The sequence below is a fragment of the Epinephelus fuscoguttatus genome, linkage group LG1 (genome assembly GCF_011397635.1).
Source record: "Epinephelus fuscoguttatus linkage group LG1, E.fuscoguttatus.final_Chr_v1".
NCBI lineage: Eukaryota > Metazoa > Chordata > Actinopteri > Perciformes > Serranidae > Epinephelus > Epinephelus fuscoguttatus.
The window spans coordinates 1130502-1149995 of NC_064752.1; the positions used below are offsets into that span (position 1 = coordinate 1130502).

Sequence of the window (19494 nt, forward strand, 5' to 3'; positions counted from 1 at the left end):
TAAGTTTCTTATGGCAGCACGACTGTCGGTCACTTTGGTCCACGCTGAAATACCTAAATAACTACTGCCATGAGATTCTGGTTCAGAAATTTATGTTCCTCTAACGTTACGTTGTAATAACTTTTGCGATCCTTTGACTTTTTGTATAGCACCAAAATCTGGTCAGATTTTGAGCTGCGCTAATTTTCTTGACTATTTGTCAAACAGGTTCTCAGGTTTGACAACAGAGTCGAACCATTTGGGTCAGAGTCCTGCACCAGGTCAGGTACCCGATAGGTACTGACCTGGTGTGTAACAGGTAAAGATATGTATGTTTATAAATTTCTGGGTATGGTAAAAATGAACTCCATGCGGGCAGGCAGCGGGTAAGAACAAAAATCTATCCTTTATTTTTCAGAATAAAACAAAGTAAAAAGCTGTGCAGTATATGTGTAATATTCTAACATTTAAATCATTTTATTTTGAAAGTCAATGACACAAGTGTAACCTTTGACCCCGTGGTCACATTGGTCACCGACGTGGAGGACTCCAGCCATGAAACTTTGCAGCCCGAGGATGAGGTGGCAGCCTACATGGAGTTGGGATCCTTTGGAGGTTTGATGGTGGTGGAAGGAGCATGCTAACATGTTTCCTAACCTGGCAGTGATTGAATGTTTTCACCATCCAGTCAAAGAGACGTCCAATTCAAGAACGGAGAACCAGCTTCATGTGAGGGACTGAAGCCTGTGTGTGTTTAATCACGGGTGCAGGCGGGTGCGGCTTTGACTTAGACATAAAGAAGGTGTAGCCGTCTTGCTACCCCTGTGAGTTCCCCTGCACAGACGCACAGATCCAGCACTCCGTTAATGCAATGCTTTTATTCACTGCTCCCCAGCACATGGCAACAAAATCAGTCAACACCATGTGTCTACGGCTGCCTGGCTCCTCCAACAGGTCTCCATTTGGTCTTAAACCTAAACTCAGGTAGTGTTCTTCTTCTTGATCTGGGCCGGAGTCATCCGAGGGCCAGCACTGCATCGAAGATGAGAGATGTGATCGGAACAAACCAGCAGCAGCTGTGTGTCAATCAACTCACCTGGTGCTACTCTCATGAGCCATCCCCCCACACCTCTCCCCTGCATCTGACTACTAACCACACCCACAGAAGGGTAATAGGTCAGTTCTGGTTTTGAGCTTTATGGGTATGGGCAGGTGAGGGTTTTCAAAAATGGACCCATGCAGGATTCTGCTTTGGATGTCGGTGTGAGATTAACGGCTCGGTGTCTTCGTGGTCGAAGACCCCACACAGCAAACTTTGTCAGGTAGTGATGAGATCACATTGTGCTGTGTTAGTTAGTGCTAAGTGGGCAGAGAGACCAGTATGAGAGCCTCTCGTGAGGACGCTCTCTCAGCTCTGCGTCAAACAGCATTAACGGCTGATCAGCTATTGAACTAGGCTAAAAATATTTGGACTTGGAGTGCCTCACCTGGTATGGGGACACCGGGGCCTCCCCCCTAAGCAAGACCAGGGGGGCAGCTTGCCAGCAGGGGTCTGGTGGCCGGGCCTTGGGCCATGGGGCCCGGCTGGGCTCAACCCGAATAATCAACATGGAGCTGCCGCCCTGTGAGCCTACCACCTGCAGGGACAGGAATCAGGATTGGGTGCATTGGTGGGCAATGTCGGGGCCCTGGGCGTGTTGACCCCTGGCGTTGCAGACTGGCTCTAGGGACATGATTTATTGGATAGTCAAAGAGAGGGACAAGAAAGGGCGATGGCATGCAGCAGAGGGGCTGGGTCAGACTGGATACTGAGGACTTAGTGGTGCAGACTCTACCCAGTGAGCTACCAGGGTGTCCCAGAAACTTTAAACAACAACACTGAGAGACGCATTATGTTTCTTGACAATCATCCCAGGGTTCAGCCTTGAATTTTTAAAGTGGGTCTCAGGCTGAGAAAAAACAACACTGTGAATACTTCTTATCTGTAACTGGCATTTGTTGAATGCAGCTAAATTTGGGTCTGTCAGGTCGGAGCGAATGGGTTCCTTCCTGAGCAGAATGAGCTGATTGTTAACCAACACACAAATCAAAAGCACTATAAATCACTGCCTTTGAACAAACATATTTCATTTGATTCAAAATATAAATCTGAAGTTTAACATCTCTGGAAGAGATAATACAATCTGCTGCAGCACTGTGACTTAAAATACAGGTTTTATTATGTATTAATGAGAATAAATTGGGGGCTCTGCAGCTGCTGGGGGACACTTTCCCTCCTGGACAGTGTCAACAAGTGCTTTCCAAACTCAACTTGTGTGCTGAGGACAAATGAGCTGCTCTGGGATTAAAACACAAAGTGAACAGTGCTGATATTCCCAAGCTCCTGTCTTCAAAGTCTGTCTTAATACATCTATCCAGACGCTAAGTGTAACATTTCCTCACAGGCTCTGCAGTTTGTAATTTTTAATCCAAGTTTCCTGGTTTGGAAAGAGCAGCAGAATTCTTTAAAGCAGTTAAAGTCCAGTCCTGCTCAGCCTCTCCCCACCTTCGCCTTGTCAGTTCAGGTTTTCAGAGAGGGGGTAATACCACTGGCATGCCTCAGCTTTGATTAAAGGAAATGCTTACATCACTCCGTCTCCAAGAGAAACAAGTCATTCGCTCGGCGCAGATGGCTCCATCCAATGGTTGAGAAGCTTTACAAGGGGCAGGCAGACAGGTGCGCTCGCTGCCGACTGAATGAAACACAGACAGGGGAGTGTTGCTGCTTTTTTTGTCACATAGCAACAGTAAAGCTGTAGTTGTCTGTACAAAACAGGCTGTGAGGTTGTGTCTGAAGGGTCATGACTTTAGGAGTCTGAAGGTATGTTTCAAACAGTCTGTGTGCAGGGCTAAATTAAATTTACTGTTTGGTTTCTGGGCTGTAAAAGGTTGAAAAAAAAAAAGCTTAACAAAGGAGCAGTCTTCTACCTGAAGTCCAGTGTGTGGGGTTTAGGTGGATACGTTGGCAGAGATTAAATATTATATCAGAATTCTCTGTGTACAATCACCTGAAAACAGGAATCATTGTGTTTTTGTTACCTTAAAATGAGCAGTTTATATGTACATATGGAGTAGAGATAGCCATGTTGCACTGCTTTATTTCTACAGTAGCCCAGAATGGACAAACCAAATATTAGCTTTAGATACAACCCAGTCTCACTCCAAAGTTGTTGAAAACCGGCGCTTGGGCAGTGACTTCCGGTGTCAGACACTGATGAAAAAAGACGCCTTTTATGTCGGTGTGATACACGGCTGGTCGCTATTATTGTGTAACGGTGCCCAGCAGCATCAGGGGGAAATGCACCGGGACAAAAAAAGTAAGTTAAAGTTAAAGGGGTGAAAGTCCGAGTAGGAAAGGCAGGAGAGGTGGTGGACGGGTCCAATAACCACCGACTTTCACCTGGGAGGCAGGAGTTCGCTTCTCATATTATAAAGACAGACCCTGGTCTTTTTTCCTAAACCCAACCACCTGCTTTTGTTGTTGAAGGATAAAAACCTGAATGTGCAGTGTTGTACCCACTTGGTGCTTTTATTTTGAAAGAGACTGTATGCAAACTGTACACTTCCTGTGAAAACAGAAGTGCACTTTGAAAACAGACAATGCATGTACCTTATGCGCTATATGTCGATGTGGAAAATCTATGAACAAATGTGACGAGGTCTGAGTGAGAATGAAACTGCTTTATTCCGTGTTTTCACCAGTTTAAATTCCCCGTTTCCTTTTATTTTGGAGAGGAATGAGCCATTCATATCTACACAGAGCTGCTCCTCATCTACGGAGATCACCATGTCACACCGCCATGTTTCTACAGTAGCCCAGAATGGACAAACCAAACACTGGCTCTGAATAGGTGCCACTGGTGTTTCGGGTCAGCCACTGTAGTTAGCAGCCCCTCTGTGACAAAAGCTTTAGAAAAACAATTATCGTTATAACGCTGGTTTTGGATAGGAAGATACCTCTGTGAATAATTCAGCTTCATGTAGAAACCTCCTGAACGTCTGGACCTTAAGTTACCATAGAAAGAAAGTGCGCCCAGATTAGCTGGTGCCTGGCTAACGGTCCATTTCAGACATACTGAACCAGCCCGTTCTCATTATGAAGTTGTCAAATAGCAAAACTTTGTCAGTGATTTCAGTGTCAGACACTTGACGCAAAAAGCGACCTTTCACCGCGGTATGACACGCCTCCAGGTGCCACGCAGTGTTTTGATGCGCCGCTGGAAAGCAACAAGTTGAAACACTGCCGGTAATGATGTGATATAAGGAGCTGGGAATTCTGTTTAGGTTGGGCGAGGGGGAGGTGGATGGGTCCAGTAAACTCTCCAGCAGCTCTGGAGAAACATTGATTTTTAACATGAAACCTGCACATAATGTTATGTAAAAACCATATACACATATATCTGAATCATATTGTAGTTCTGTGTTACAGCTGTATGTGTCCTGTTGCTCCTTTTCCCTCTGTTGTAGATCTGTTCAGGTGTGCTGCGTTACCTAACGAGGTGCATTGCACCTGGCCTGGGGTGGAGGTGCTTAAGAGCTTCTGTGCCAGCTGCAGAGGAGAGAGGCCTGTGGTGTAGGGGTTGCTGCTCCTGCTGCCTCTCAGCCTGGGATTTTATTGTCTTGTTTGCTTGTTATTTGTTGATAAATCCCATGGATTTGATTGTTTTATGCTAATTTTGGGTCAATTTGTCCTCCTTTTGAATTGAGCTTCATGGACGTCTACGATTCACAGACATCACATTACATCATTTTTAGGTCAGTTCTGTAATAATAACTATGAACTGCTGCATGATGCAGCTTTACTTTTATCTGTTACTTAGGGATAGTTGAAGCATCTCTGTGACATCAGTGTGGCCACTGAGAGTTTAGGGAGCAACAGGAAATACCTGATGCATTTCTTTTACCCGGAGCAGGGACTCTGACATTGCTGAAATATAGATACATATGTTTTTTTGTAAAAGAAATAAACTGTAAAATAATACAGACAGTTGGTTTCTTGTTATTTTGTCACTGAAAGGAATCCACGTTTGTTGTAACTGTCAGGTTTAAGGTGCAGATAAGAAGAATTCCTTCTGTGTAGACGACATGTTATCTTTTAAATTAAGGAAACTGTATCATAGTGATGCTAAAAAAATAAAATTCAATTTCTGTTATGTGTTTTCTGTGCACATCACATTTTGTGTGCTGGGTCATGTTTCATCTCTTGTAGAGGTGCCACAGCTGCACTGACTGCACAATCTCTGAACCCATCGGCTGTCTGTCTGACAGCGGCTCAGTCTCTTGGTGCAATAGCCAATATTTCGGGGTTCCGGTGTAGCCGGCGGAAATTCAGATAACAGATATCAAGGCCAAGACTTCCTCTTTATTGTTTACAGTCTGTCTTCAGAGTGATTCAGACTGTCTTCAGATGATATCTCTTTTGCTCTCCAGATGGACTGTTTACCTGCATGCAACCAAAGCCTGCTCAAACAATTGGTCAATACCACTCGGCCTACAAACAGAAAGCTGAACACTTTAGAGATAGATTAGATATTTTTTTTTTTTATTTCTGTGGATTTTTGCACTAATTTTGCAACTGCTGAGTCATATCTGTGTTTCGCATCTCTCGCTCAGGTGCCTGTGATTCATGTTATTTACGACTTTTCCAACTGATCAAATTGGGAAGAAAACAATGGAAACTTTAAGTCCCAGAAACAAGAGGACGCACCCAGCCAACATTTGTATGTAGGGCCCAAGTGGGTAGTAAATGGCCTGAAAACATGTGACTTGTAGCGTAAGAAACCAACAAAAAAAGGTGCCCTTTAATGTTGGTATGATACGCAGCGGGTTGCTGTTATAGTTAATGGCGCCCAGCGGTGTCAGGGGGACACACGGCGGGACAAGGATGGAACTTAGGGTGGCACAAGTCCAAATTGGGCGTTTGGGAGGGGTGGTGGATGGGTCTAACAAACACCGACTTTCACCCAAGAGAGCATTGTTTGCGTCCCATTAGCCAAGCCAAACCCTGTTCTTTTTTCCTAAACCTAACCAACTCAATTTGTGATGCTGTACCCACGTAGCGCCTTTACTTTGAAAGAGACTGTATGTAAGCATTAAATGTCCTGTGAAAACAGAAGTGTATCTTGAAAGAAGACAATTCATGTAACATGTAGACCTTGACAACCAACACACCCAGGGTACCTCGCACGTTGTATGTAGACATGGTAAGTCCATGACCAAATGTTGATGTATTGACAAGGTCGGACTGAGAATGTGTTGTTCTGATCACTGATGACCAACATGCTCCTGGAGGAAGTTCTCCTCTATCTGAACCGTATAACCGCTCAGGGATCAGGAAGTCGCCCTGATCACAGAGGACCCTTCTCACCCCCTCCACCACTCCTTCCAGTTACTGGACTGAAAAAACATCTACAAGAAATCCTTCATTCCCTCTGAAATAACCACCCTGAATGATCTAAAATAAACACCAACACTTTAACCTGCTTTTATTAGTCCCCTTTTATATTTGTGTTAAATGTGACTCGTGTGTATTGCTATCTATCTATCTATCTATCTATCTATCTACTGAGATGTAGAAAACATTAAAAATCCACGTTTCTGGATACTGTTAATTGACAGACAGTAACTGAAAAAGAAATGTGTTTTTTAATACCTGCTCTCATAACTCATTTTCATCACCGAACTTCCTGTAACTTTTGACCGCACTTGCAGCAGTTTGTGAAGCCGACCACAAAACCGCTTTCTAACAGCCATCCTCGGGTTAAATTGTGATTTGGCATCTGAAAATCTTCTGAATTCCTTTGATAGTTTAGTCTGCAGAGTCTGGGGGGGCAGAGGTTCAGACTGATAGGAGTTTGGAGCTCGGTCAATCAGACATTTTTTATTGAAGAGTAGTTTATGCAACTTTCCCACACTTGGAGCAGGTCAGATTAGTACTTCATCACTGGCCTGTATTTATGCATCAGAAATTCTTTACATGCTTCATAAAAAGGTCCTGGATAAGGCACACAAATTACTCTTCATTGTACATCTGAAAGGGCCAAGGCACAAAGGCAGATAAGTGCTGGAAAAAAGGGCATTTTTGAGTATAATTCACTAATGTTTCAATAGCATTTCTGTTACACGCAAACTTTTTACACCAATCAGATACAAATCTGAAGAGAGAAACAAAAGCAGTAAAAAAATCAGTTTGAGTCTAACATGAGATCAGAACTTTAATCCAGAAGCGTCTCTGGTTGTTTTTGGCTTCTCGCAGATGCATCTTGCTCATCGCCATCAACGTCAACACAAGTGTTAGAGAGTGGGTGTTAAAGAGCATCCCCATCACGAGTTTATCTGTCTCTGTTTAGTCTTTAACAGTGTGTAACAGTCTTTGGTATGCAGTCTGATAGTCCACTTGAGTGTGAAGATTAATGTCTGTTGCATAGCAGTGAGTTCGGTCACAGTCAGATGAAGAGCTAAGAGCTGTTTTTGCTCAGTATCGTTCTGTCTTCCCTCAAAGTGAAGGGCAGGAAATGTCTTTCTTTCTCTGTCCCGCTCTTTGTCCCACAGTTCTTTGCTACCTGCAACCACATGACTCCACCACCATGTCCTCGTACTGCTTGTAGACGACATTATTGGCCGAGTCGATGTAGAGTATGCTGATTGGGCTGAGTCGCGTTGGGACGCAGCAGGTGGGCGGCGTCGACTCTGGGTCCATGGAGTTCATCAGCGTCTGTATGATGGCGTGGTTGGTCGGCTCGAGGTGCGAGCGGATAGGGAAGTCGCAGACGCCATCGCAGTGAAAGGCCTCATACTCCAGCGGCGCGATGATCCAGTCGTCCCAGCCCATCTCTTTAAAGTTCACATGGAGTCGTCTCCTGTGACAACGCAGCCTCGTCTGCGTCTTCACCACCTGATGCTGGGGGAGGGTCTGTGGCGGCGGCTGCTGCTGCACTGGTTTTTTAGCACCCCTTGCAGCAGGAGCTCGGCGCATTCGTCGCTGGGTGAACAAGTACTCATAGACGGTTTTATTGTCGTGGCCTGACCGCGCTTTGATCTCATTGTAGAAAAGGTCCCGCTTCTTGCTTTTGCCAAATGCCAAGAAGAACGCCTTTTCCTTGTTGGTCCTGCCGGGTCGGGCGAAGCCCAGGGTGCGCAGATCCATGGGGCGACCGCCTCTGTGCTCCAGAGCCTCCAGTTCAAAGCACAGCTGCTGGGAGTGCTGGTTCTGCTGGGTTTTGGAGCCGCTGAAGACTTTCCATACGTCAAACACTTCCCATTTGCTGCTGAATCCGCCTCCGCTGAGCAGATCCTCCATTGTCTTCGTCTGGAGCAGCACAGCCTGTTGTTTACCTGAAGCGCAGGTGTACAGCTTCAGGCATGGGGACAAGATTCCTCCACCCCCTCTGTCAGTGGCTGTGGATCCCATCGAGGCCCTGCGGGGGTCAGACAGGCGCTTCCTCAGGATGCGTAGTTCGGCCCCCAGGAGCCCGTCTCGTTCCAGAGAGCTGACGTTGAAGTGATACCTCTGCCGTCTCAGCTGGGGCCCACGCTCATCTGCGAGGGAGGACAGAGACACAAAGACACAGAAATATCAGTTCTGACTAACAGAGAGGCAAATACACACACAGGAAGTGGACAAATGACTTGTAGACATGTAAATAGTGCAGGTGTAACCAGCTGCAGTAAGAGAAGGGACAGCAGGTTTAAAGGCACAAACAGATGTGAATACACACATGCTGCACACACACACACACACACACACACACACAAAGGCATGAAGCATATAAAAACTGTAAGTATCACTAAACTGATCAATCAGACAATTGACAGAAAATTAATAAAAAACATTGAAAAAATATTTGCAGTTTTTATCTCCTTGTTTTGTTTTGTTTTGTTTAGGCCTCTACCAAACAGGTGGGAAGTCACTTCACAGAATTTTTAAACCAGAACAAAACTAGAATTACCACCTTGTGACTTTGTGACTCTGCAGACCTGTTCAGTTTCTCTGACAGTCTCCATCCATGTCAGTGAAAACATGGATGCTTCACACACAGAAGATCTATACAATCAGCACAGTTTCAAGATCAGAGTCACCAGTTCAGTATCTGACCAAATGTCTCCCCTTCTGTTCCTGAGATATGACGTTAAAACATGATGATGTCACAGTCAAGCTGACCTTTGACCTTTTGATCTTCATTATTTTATTCTGTTTGACATTTGTGTCAAGTTTTATGATTAGGGTATGAATTCCTGAGTTGTAGCCAAGAGTCCAAGTGGACATTTGTGCCAAATTCTAAGAAATTCCCTCAAGGTGTTTGTGAGATATCATGCTCACGAGAATGAGATGGACCTTTGACTTTTGACTACCAACACTTAATCACTTCAGATATTGCAGTCACGAGAATGGCACGAACGGAAAACCAGAAAACATAATTCCTGTGGCCATGGCCTTCGCCAGCGTGGGGCCGTAAATATCAAAATTATAAACCATACGCTGCTACGATGCCTGAAATGTGTTAATATACAAACACATATCCTACAGTACATTAAAAACATCTCAGACATTAAGCATAGCGTCACTTCAGGAAGGACATAATGTCAAGCTCAGCTCACATCCCAGCTACATCAGCTGATGGAGCAGCTGATTGATGAAGGGAGTCAGCTGATAGATCACATGATTCCTTTCTATGCAACCAATTGGTGAATCTCATTCAGGGCGCCCTATTTAAACTGCTCTGGCCTGCCTACTGTTGCTGCTTCCTCTGCAAGCTGCTTTGCAACCTGCCTCCACCCCAGCTCCTCCTTTTCATGCTGTGTCTGACTCATCAATGTCATTTCTGTTTGTCACTGATGCTGCTCTGTTCTGTTCCTGGAGGTCTTTGCTGCTGCTCTCCCTGCCTTAGGCTTTCCATGTAGGCGCATGGAAGGGCAGAGAGGAGTGCTCCCTCTGCTTCAGGCTTTCTGTGTAGGCCCTAGGAAAGGCAGAGGGGCCCCAGAACAGAGCCGTACTGCCAAATATAATACTGCAAAGTTTTCTTTGACTAAAGTGGTCCTGACTGAAATGGTTAAAAAAGCATACTGATATATTTTTTTCATCAAATATATAATGGAAAAGCATTAAACATATGGTATTATCAACAGCGAATATTCATCCTTTTTTAATCTTATAAAAATTGTACTACTTTTACAATAAAAGATCAATTCAACTGTTTGGTTGCACGGGTCATGAGACAATAAAACGTCCTACTCAGAAGCACCTATATATAAATATAGGATCATATTAAATGTTTCATTTAACAACACGCAACAGTAGCTCAGCTTTACTACCTTTACCATAAAAGGACAAATGAACCATTTGAGTATGAGTATGTTTTTTATCTGTTCGGTGAGACCTCTGAAGCTTTACCATGTTGAAAGAAATATGTCCACCTTTGAAAATCCCACCACACTGAGCCGTCATGTCTGCCGTGACCTTTTCTTATAGCGTCCTGCAGGAGGCGAACTGCTAAGGCAAACTGTTTAAAGACACAGCAACATCTAGTGGATTTTTTTTTTAGCATAATACAGTAAAACTTCAATTTATAGCCCAGGCTATTATTTGCTTAAATCACTGAACTCAACAGGCCTGTATTTGGATCAGGCTTTTAATGCCTTTAACACCAAACTGTCACTCAGCAAAGATCAGGAAACATAAATTGTTTATTCAAACTAATATGAATATTAGTTGTTGGAAAAAATAGGCTTCAGATAACATATTAATTATGAATTATTTGATCTAACTCTGACAGACAGGGCATCAGAGCGAGATGATGATGGCACTGGAGGTTTACAGCAACTGGCACACTGACCCTTTTTATTCTTTTGATCTGAGGACTCTTGTGGACTAAAGGAAGATGAATAACTTCAGGGGTGACCGAGGAATGGACACATGATTTGAGGTCGTCAAGAATCTGAAGAACTTCTGAAAAAAATGAACTAATTAGCAACCAGATCAGGCGTCCGACTAAGACGGGTGTTTATTCGTCAAAATGTGTAGCCACACTGGGCTAGTAAAAGGAACTAGGCTTTTAATTGAAGCCTTATGGTATATCTAAGCTGAATGGTAGAGATAACTTAGTCAGGTTGAGTTAAGTTTAACACATTTTATTAAGACTTAAAATATGCTCTTCTAAACATTTGGGCAGGACGTTTTGCTGGTTCCAGATCCTCTGGTGTGATCCTTGTCATATGATAGTAAATGAAATAATTTTGGTTTTAGACTGTTGAACATTTGAAAATATCTCCTGTTGTTCGGGGCTGAGGTAAATGTGGTAGTGAGTTGCAACCCTGATGTGCACACGTGGCACGAGCAGAAAGTGAGAAATTAAAAAAACAGAAAGGGGGCAAGAATAACAAAAATGTTTACACATTTCTTTACAGCATGCTAATATTGCTTCACACACACGCACACACACACACACACACACACACACACACACTCACACACACAAAAGCACACAAGCACAAAAACATCAGGAGGAATGGACTGAATGGTGTGGTGTGTAATGTTTTCTTTTGTTGTCAGTGAGGGAAACCAGCGAACCTCCGTGTCTAAATGGAATCCAGCAATGAAATCCACATCCACTAAAGTGTACACACACACACACACACACACACAGCAGCAGCAGCAGTGGCGGCGGCAGCAGCAGATCTCTCCACTCTGCTCACTTCTTCTCACGTCATTCCCCCTCCTTCCTATCCAGGACTTAAGCATGCATTGAAAAGTACATTAGAACCAGACAGGGAGACCACATCGGACTGTAAACAGGCCTGTTATTATGGACCTGCAGCTATTTAACTGCCGATAGACAGTTAACCAGCATCTGCTGTAGAGGAAACAAACCATCGACAACACACACACATCCTGGCACTTCTCTGTGGAAGATCTGATTAAAGCTCAAACTGAGAGGAATTCGATTTTACAAACTGTCACGTACTTCTAAAACAGGAAGGCTGAAAGTGTTTGTACTGCGATAAATCCTACATTCATGAAGTTTAAAAACTGACATCAGCGTGAATTTGGCAGACAGTTTTGTCTCTCTCTCTCTCTCTCTCAGCTTATTATCCACCTGACACAAGACCCACAGTGCTGCAAGTGCATTAAAGGGATAGTTCAGATTTTTAAAGGTGTGGTTGTATTGGGTACTTATCCATAGTCAGTATATTACCTACACTAGATGTCGACCTGCATGCCCCCAGTTTGGAGAAACAGGCTGGAGTCCAACATGGAAGCAAAGCAACAAAAGGTGTGTTAGCCACCTAAAAAAAAATCAGTATCCAAAGTCACACAATAACACAAACAAACTCACTGATCGAAGCAGCAGCAGACAAGCAGCTCCTGTGTTCAGCAAGCTAAAATTAATGTTTTGTAATGTCTGGTAGCTTTGACAAGAGCATAGATGAGAAACTGAAGACATTAATATCTTCCCTGTCAGAACAGGCTGTCTGATGGAAAGCAGTGAAAAGACTGACAATTTAACGTACACTTAGACACTGACTTTTTTTAAAAAGAAAAAATGTTTTGCTGCTGACCCCTCCACAGCAGCAGACTGCTTGGCGTCCATGTGATCCTTCCTCTCCAAACTGGGGGCGTGCCGATTGACATCTACTCTAATAATACACTGTCTGTGGATAAGTTTCCCACACAACCCCACTTCAAAAATCTGCACTATCCCTTTAAGTAACACAAGCATGTTCATCATGTCACCTTGTTTGCTGGGAGTTCATTAGCCTATTTTGTTCTAGTTTTGTACTTTGGTGATGGTACATCATTGTTAGCTGTTGTCCAAAGGGCTCTAGTTAAGCTAACGTTAACTTCTGGAGCTTAGCTTCATTAACTTATCTGTAATGGCAGAGATAACAAAGGTTGGCAAACGTTATGCTGAATGATTCAGTGTAAATACTGTAGCACCAAACTAACGGAGAGACACTCTTGGTAAAGATGGTAAAAAGGCCGTTATCCTTTTCTCATATTCTGAGCCAAAAACCTTAACTTCAGTGGCACTTTAACTTGTTGTCTTTGATGGTGACGGCAACCAGATGCGGTTCACAAGCGTACACTGTGACCTGTAAATGTTGGCTTGTAATTTAAGCTTTTCATCGACCTTCTCAACAATAAAATGATGAATATATCCCTCCAATGTGTAGTTTAGGCCCTTTTGGTTACTTCTCAATGACATCTGATCGTTATGTTGCCAAAAATCATCAACTGCCTCCTGTGAAATGCCGTGTACTGTGACACCTGCCATAGCGCCGGGCACTGAATGTTGATACACACCTACGGACAATTTAGAGTCACCAATTAACCTGCATGTCTTTGGACTGTGGGAGGAAGCTGGAGCACCTGGAGGAAACCCACACTGACACAGGAAGAACATACAAACTCCACCCTGGATTTAAACCGGGAACCCTCTTGCTGTGAGGCAAAAATGCTAGTTATATATGTTCATTATAATATTCCATTTTGTTGAGACTGTTTCAGAGAAGTGTTGTGTTTGTGGATCTGTTAAACTCTGTTGCATTAGAGAGATGTTTCTGATGTTCAGCCTAGTCTCACTGATATGAACAGGGTGAACAAAATAACGGGAAATGGTTCATCTTCCTATTTGTTCCTTCTTTACTCTTTTTCCATTTTGTCTGTTCACTTCTTTCATCCTCATCTTTTTCCTGTCCTCCTTGTTTTCTGGCTGCTTTCTTTTATTTTTCAAGAGATCTGAAAGTGTGAAAATCATCCAACATGTGGCAAAACAGAGGAGAAGTAGAGAGGCAAAGAAAGAAAGAAAGAAAGAAAGAAAGAAAGAAAGAAAGAAAGAAAGAAAGAAAGAAAAGGGGAAGTGAGTTTATGTGAACAAGTGAGGGGGAAGAGATGTGTCAGGCCATCAGTTACACCTCCGCTCACCCCCTCAGCATGTGGAGGAGGTCACCAGCGATTTGCTGAGGACACACTAAACAAATAAAGCCCAAATTAAAAGTACATTAAGTGCTTGAAACGTAAACCTTTAGCAGGGCTAGAAATATTCAACTCTGGTCATTTAAACATTGTTTCAAACAGTTTTACACCGTAAAGATAACATTACACAGGGGGGCCACCCGACTTGTGGCTGCGAGGAGTGTTTATTTACCCTCCTGAGGCCGTAGATCACTGAGAGCAGCAGTGTTGCCAGTGACCAACCAGATGGTTAGAAACACACACAGATACACACTTACAGAAACCAAAGTGCAACAGCACTCACATGTATAAGTATAAATATACACAGCTACATGCGTGTGCACGGGCCCCTGGAAACTTGGTTTCAAATCAAACATATTGTTCTCTAATATTAAATATTACTGACTCCATAAAAAGTGATGCAAACATGATTTGTCCAAAAATCTGTCCTAAATTTAGCAAAAGGTGTCTTGAACGGGCCTTACAAAGCATTCAACTGAACTGCCTGATACCTGTACACACCCTGACCTGGCAGCGCCTCTGAAGTTAACACATCACATTTTATTTGTTTAATTTACAATCAAAAAAAAACATAAAAATGACAAGTTGTAATACGGGTTAGAAGTAGTTTGGAACATAACCCCCAACAGAGTGTCCCACGAATGAGTCCTAAAACCGTTCAGTGAGTTAGCATCTTTGTGCTCCCTGTTACCTCGTCTTAATGTCGATGACACAGACACACCAAAACACTCCACAGCAGTATGATATGCACCAGGCGGTGGCTCTTTTTAATGTCACCTGCAATTAATGTCGTATTGCCACTCTTTAGAATACACAACTTAGTCCAGTGGTTCCCAACTGGTGGGTCGTGGTCCAAAAGAGTCATGGGTCCACTTTGAATGGACCGCAAGTGACTCGAATCCAGGAAGTAAAGCAAACGTTGAAGAAAAGTACACTTGCAAGATAAATGTGACACTTTCTAATGTCACAATGGAGGGACAACTACGCAGGTTGATTTTAGCGCTGCTCATCGTGGACTATATTGCTGTCATTGTTCATTTTAGTCAAAGCATACAGTTTGAAAACGAGGCAAACGCGGCTCCAACTAGAAAACAATGTTTTGATGCATTGGATGTGCTGAATGTGCATATTAAGGCAGTACAGGAGGAGGTGCACATTAATAATCCTCCAGGACTGTAACATGCTCATGTTTAACCCAAACAATGTGTCATGTGACTGCAGTTGCTTCACATCCAGGTCGCAACACCTTCTCACCACAAACCAACCGCACCAGAGTTCCTTTGGAACCGGACTGAGACCACCTCTTCAAGAAGGTCTCGATACAGTTGTTTTGGTGTGTTCACACCTGCACAGAGGAACCACACTGAGTGGGCAAATGAACTTGAATTTGATTGAACTGAACCAAACAGGGCAGGTGTTTTTTCTCAACATAACAATGGACTTTGTTGCCTAAACCTACAGCAGTAACCCTAAAAACAAAGTGTTTAAGTACATTGTAAGTGTTTTTGACCTTATGTAACGAGTAAAAACTGTACATTTCCTGTGAAAATGGAAATGTATTTGGAGAAGAAACAATGATGTAACATGCATCAGTTGGGATGCCGTCCGTGAACGTCCAAACTGAAGCAGGAGGGCAGCTGGGGCGCTTAATTACAAAGCGGCGGTATTTGATGAGTTGGAACGACAGCGTGTTGTTATGTCATGAACTACTGTGTGGACTGACAGTTTTAAATATGACAAAAAGTTATTTTTATAAAATCACCAACTGCAGCTTTACTTAGTGAGCTTCAGTAACCTGGTCTCACTCTGAAGTCGTCACATGTCATCGTTTGGTCGGTGACCAACAAAAAAAAAGCCGTCCTTGCCATCACATCGGCAAGATTCACGGGGGGAATGCAGCAGGACAACTACGTAACTTAAGGGGGCGCAGGTCCAAGTGGGGCAGGCAGGACGGGTGGTAGATGGGTCCAACAACTGACTTTCACTGGCGGCCAGTGTTCACTTCCCATAACATTGTAGAGCCAAACCCTGTTATTTTTTCCTGAACCCAACCACGTGCGTTTGTTGGTGAAGGAAAAAAATGCCAGTTCACGCATTGTACCGACGTACCAACACACCCAGGGTACCTTGGACGTCACATGTGGACGTGGAAAGTCCATGACCAAACGTGGACATGTGACGAGGTCACAGTGAGGATGATTTGGCTTTAGAGGATTTTGTTACCTTTGGACAGAGCCATGCTAACTGTTTCCCCGTGTTTCCAGTGTAACTGGCTCCAGCTACATGTTTAGTTCACAGATTCAATCTTCTCACATACTAGAGTGACATTTAGATGTGTGATAGCTCACTCAGCTCGCGGCAGCTTCCTGCAGCTTTGAAGTCAGCTCCAGCACAGTTATGAGTAACAGCGTCATCTCTTTTCCCATCATTCCCTGTGTGTGTGTGTATATCAGCGGCTGACCCTCGTGACTCCCCTCCAGATGCTCCAGCTCTCCTACCTCACGGACTCCCGAACACAGACATGTCTACATTTAGACAATTTACAGCCCTGTTTCCCGCACCGCCCTCCTCTAGTAACCTGCAGACTGGTGTTTGACCTCCAGTCCGCTCCCTCTGATCTGCCAATCCACAAATAACACATCATCTCTCCCCTCTGTGTTCCCAGCCTTCCTCCTCATTCACAACCTCTGGTTCCTCTTCCTCAGCACCTCAGCTCTCACCCTGCATCCTGTACCAGCTCCTGTTCTGTCCCTTCTTTTGTCAATTACTCTGATACATAAAATCAGCACCAGCTTTTCTCTGCCATGAATCATCCTCTAGATTATATCACAGCCCCAAAATGAATTTCAGACCCAAGAAAATTTAATCATTAGGTGATGTAGTGCTTCACAGTCGCACACAGCTCTGTAATGCTGCCAAAATCAGCCCTCAAACTGAAACAGGGGCTTCCTTTAACGCTGTGGCAGTGAAGACGGGATACATGGTTTATGTGTGAAAGACTCAGTAATATTCCAAAGGAGTGGTATTTAAAGATAATTTATGGGAAGTACAGAGGTTTATTTCATCTGCTGTTCCCATTTTACCTTGTTTAAACAAAGAGAATTAAGATCTATGAGGGGTGGGAAACACCAGAGGCCCCACAGTATACCATATTATCACAATACTTAAAGGGATAGTTCACCTTTTTTTGGAAGAAAGGTTGTGTGGGGTATTTATCCATAGTCAGTGATTTACATACAGTAGATGTTATTCAGCACGCCCCCAGTTTGGAGAAGCAGACTGGAGTCTGACACAGAAGCTCAGCAACAAAATGTGTTTTAGCCACCTAGAAAAATCTACACCACCTTAAGTGTACACTATACTGAGAGTATTTTCACCGCCTTATCTAATAGTCATGCTGAGTATTGCCATAATAAATACTGTGATTTTGAAAGTGCAAATTATGTCCCCAAAGACAGACGTTGTCACCATCTAGGATAAAGTTTTCATCGTCTCACTTAAACCACTTGTATTGCAGCAAAATGTTTGTGGTGGACTGAAAAATCAGTTGATTGAATTATTCAAGTGGGATACCGAAAGTTAAATTTGTATTTCCAATATTAAAAATCAATGAAATAAAAATATCTCTATGTATCCATACAGTATTGCTGTGCAAAATATTGTGATGCTGTCTCGACTTTTTCCTCCTGTGACACATTTTATCACCTCCTCACTCAGAAATAACGTGTGTGCTCAGCTTGGGTTGAAAGAAGTGTTTGTTACATGTGGGAATCAGACTCATAATTAAACCGATAAAATGTGTCTGGGACTGTGTGTGACCAAATGTGTGACCAAATGTGTGATCCAAAGAGTCACACAGCATCAGGAAAACTGCTGTCAGGAACAAGCGGAGAAAATGTGTCAGTGACAGAGGCGTGAAAAGAGGGAGAGCCTGGAGGAGAGCGGTTGTGTTTACCTTGTCCTTTATCCACGAAGCTGGTGATGGTGTTGGCCAGACCCGCTTCATGCAGAGCGCTGCTGTTCAGGTCCCCGGTGGAGAGAGACCAGTACAGCGACAGCATGTAGTCGTGAGGAATAACCAGCGGCTGTTTGTGGTGCGCCTCCCGGTCGCTCGGTTTCTGGGTCTTGCTGCTGGCTCCTCGCTGCGCCAGCGGACCCGCGTTCTGCTGCTTTTGCGCACCGGTGGCTCTTTGAGGAGGCCCGGTGCGCACTGGAGCAGCGGCACTAGCTCTGGAAGCAACTTTCCCTATTTTTTTCCCCGGTGCGCCGCCTCCTCCACCTCCAGCAGCCGCAGTCCCGACTCCTTTCCCTGCTGCATGCGCGCTAAGAGCCGCGGGAGCGTGCGCTTTACCATGAGCATCCCCGCCGGGCAGCCAGGGGCGCACAGCGTCTTTGTGCCCTGAGCTGACTGCTCTGTCCCGTTGTTGCTGCTGCAGCTGTGCACGGTTCACCGGCACGGTCCCGCTGCGCGATGGCGAGGACGCAGAAGTAGCCGCTGTAAGTTTGCTCTTAATAACGGTCGTCTCGCCCTTGATTAACGGCGGGCCCGCGCGGATCCGCGTTATCCTCGCCGGACTCACCGGTGAAGGTTTCCACGTCCCAGTAGTAGTCACCGGTTGCCTGCCCGCGGCTGGTGAGGACCCACCGATTCCTCTGCCGGCTCTTCCGTGGGCTTGCTCTCCTTCCCCGCCGCCTGCCGCGCGCTCCGCTGCCTCTCCAAGCCGGTGGTGGTGGTGCTCGGTCGGTCTGGTCCGGCTGAGTGAACCGAGGACGGGATGCAGGTAAATGAGAGTCCAGCAGCTCAGAAGAAGAGAGAGACGCTTCACAACTTTCATCCTAAAACCCTTTTGCCTTTTGCCAGGCCGTCATTGTAATAAAGCGCAGTGTGAGCAGATTAATTGACCTGTTTGATGAAACAAAGAAGAGAAAGCAGTCCTGTTTGGTCCGAGTCTTTCATCCTCTGAGCTCACTCTGCGCTCTGCCAGAGGTGAAATGAATAAAAAGTGCTTCTCCCGTCTCAAACAGGCTATAGACATATGCAAGGTTGTAAAAGCAAAGATGTGGACTGTAACTGAGTTTTATAAGCTGAAGAAACACATCCTGCAAAGCCTTATTCCCCCATCCGTCATCTGTAAGAACCATAGTGCTGCAGAGATCCTGTCTGTGTTCAAAGTGCAGAAATCCAAGAAAAGGCTGAGGAGAAGTGGACTTGCATAAAAGCCTCCACGGCACGATTCTGCTGGATATCTTGTAAGAAACTTCTTTAAATCCCACTTTTTTTTCCAAGAGAGGCAAGAATGGCGTAATGCCGCTGCCTCCGTTTTTTTTTCTCTTTCCCTTCAAAGTTTGAACTCCATCCAGTGAAAATATTTCACTCACACACCAACCTGCAGGTGCTCGAAAAAATCCTCCAACAAACCTGAGCGCAGGAATTGGAAACGGAATTCCAGAAAGCTGTTTTAATTACCCCGTGATGTCATGCTGTCCAAACTCATTTAACAGCA

General features: G+C 44.4%; 1 protein-coding gene across 1 annotated transcript; it reads right to left on the reverse strand.

Annotated features, from left to right (window-relative positions):
- Window positions 1-5765: 5765 nt before the first annotated feature.
- Window positions 5766-19494, reverse strand: gdf5 (growth differentiation factor 5). The gene is made up of 2 exons (XM_049586272.1): window positions 17946-19494; window positions 5766-8556 (listed from the first exon to the last, which is right to left on the reverse strand). Exons 1-2 carry the CDS (start codon window positions 18823-18825, stop codon window positions 7577-7579), a joined length of 1860 nt encoding a protein of 619 aa, XP_049442229.1. The 5' UTR covers window positions 18826-19494; the 3' UTR covers window positions 5766-7576.

Excerpts from the sequence above, each read along its gene's own strand:
- gdf5 (XM_049586272.1), bottom strand. The coding sequence starts at position 18,825 with ATGAAAGTTGTGAAGCGTCTCTCTCTTCTTCTGAGCTGCTGGACTCTC. Across the intron at positions 8,557-17,945 it reads CTTCGTGGATAAAGGACAAG|ATGAGCGTGGGCCCCAGCTG; the intron begins GTAAACACAACC and ends CCTCCCTCGCAG.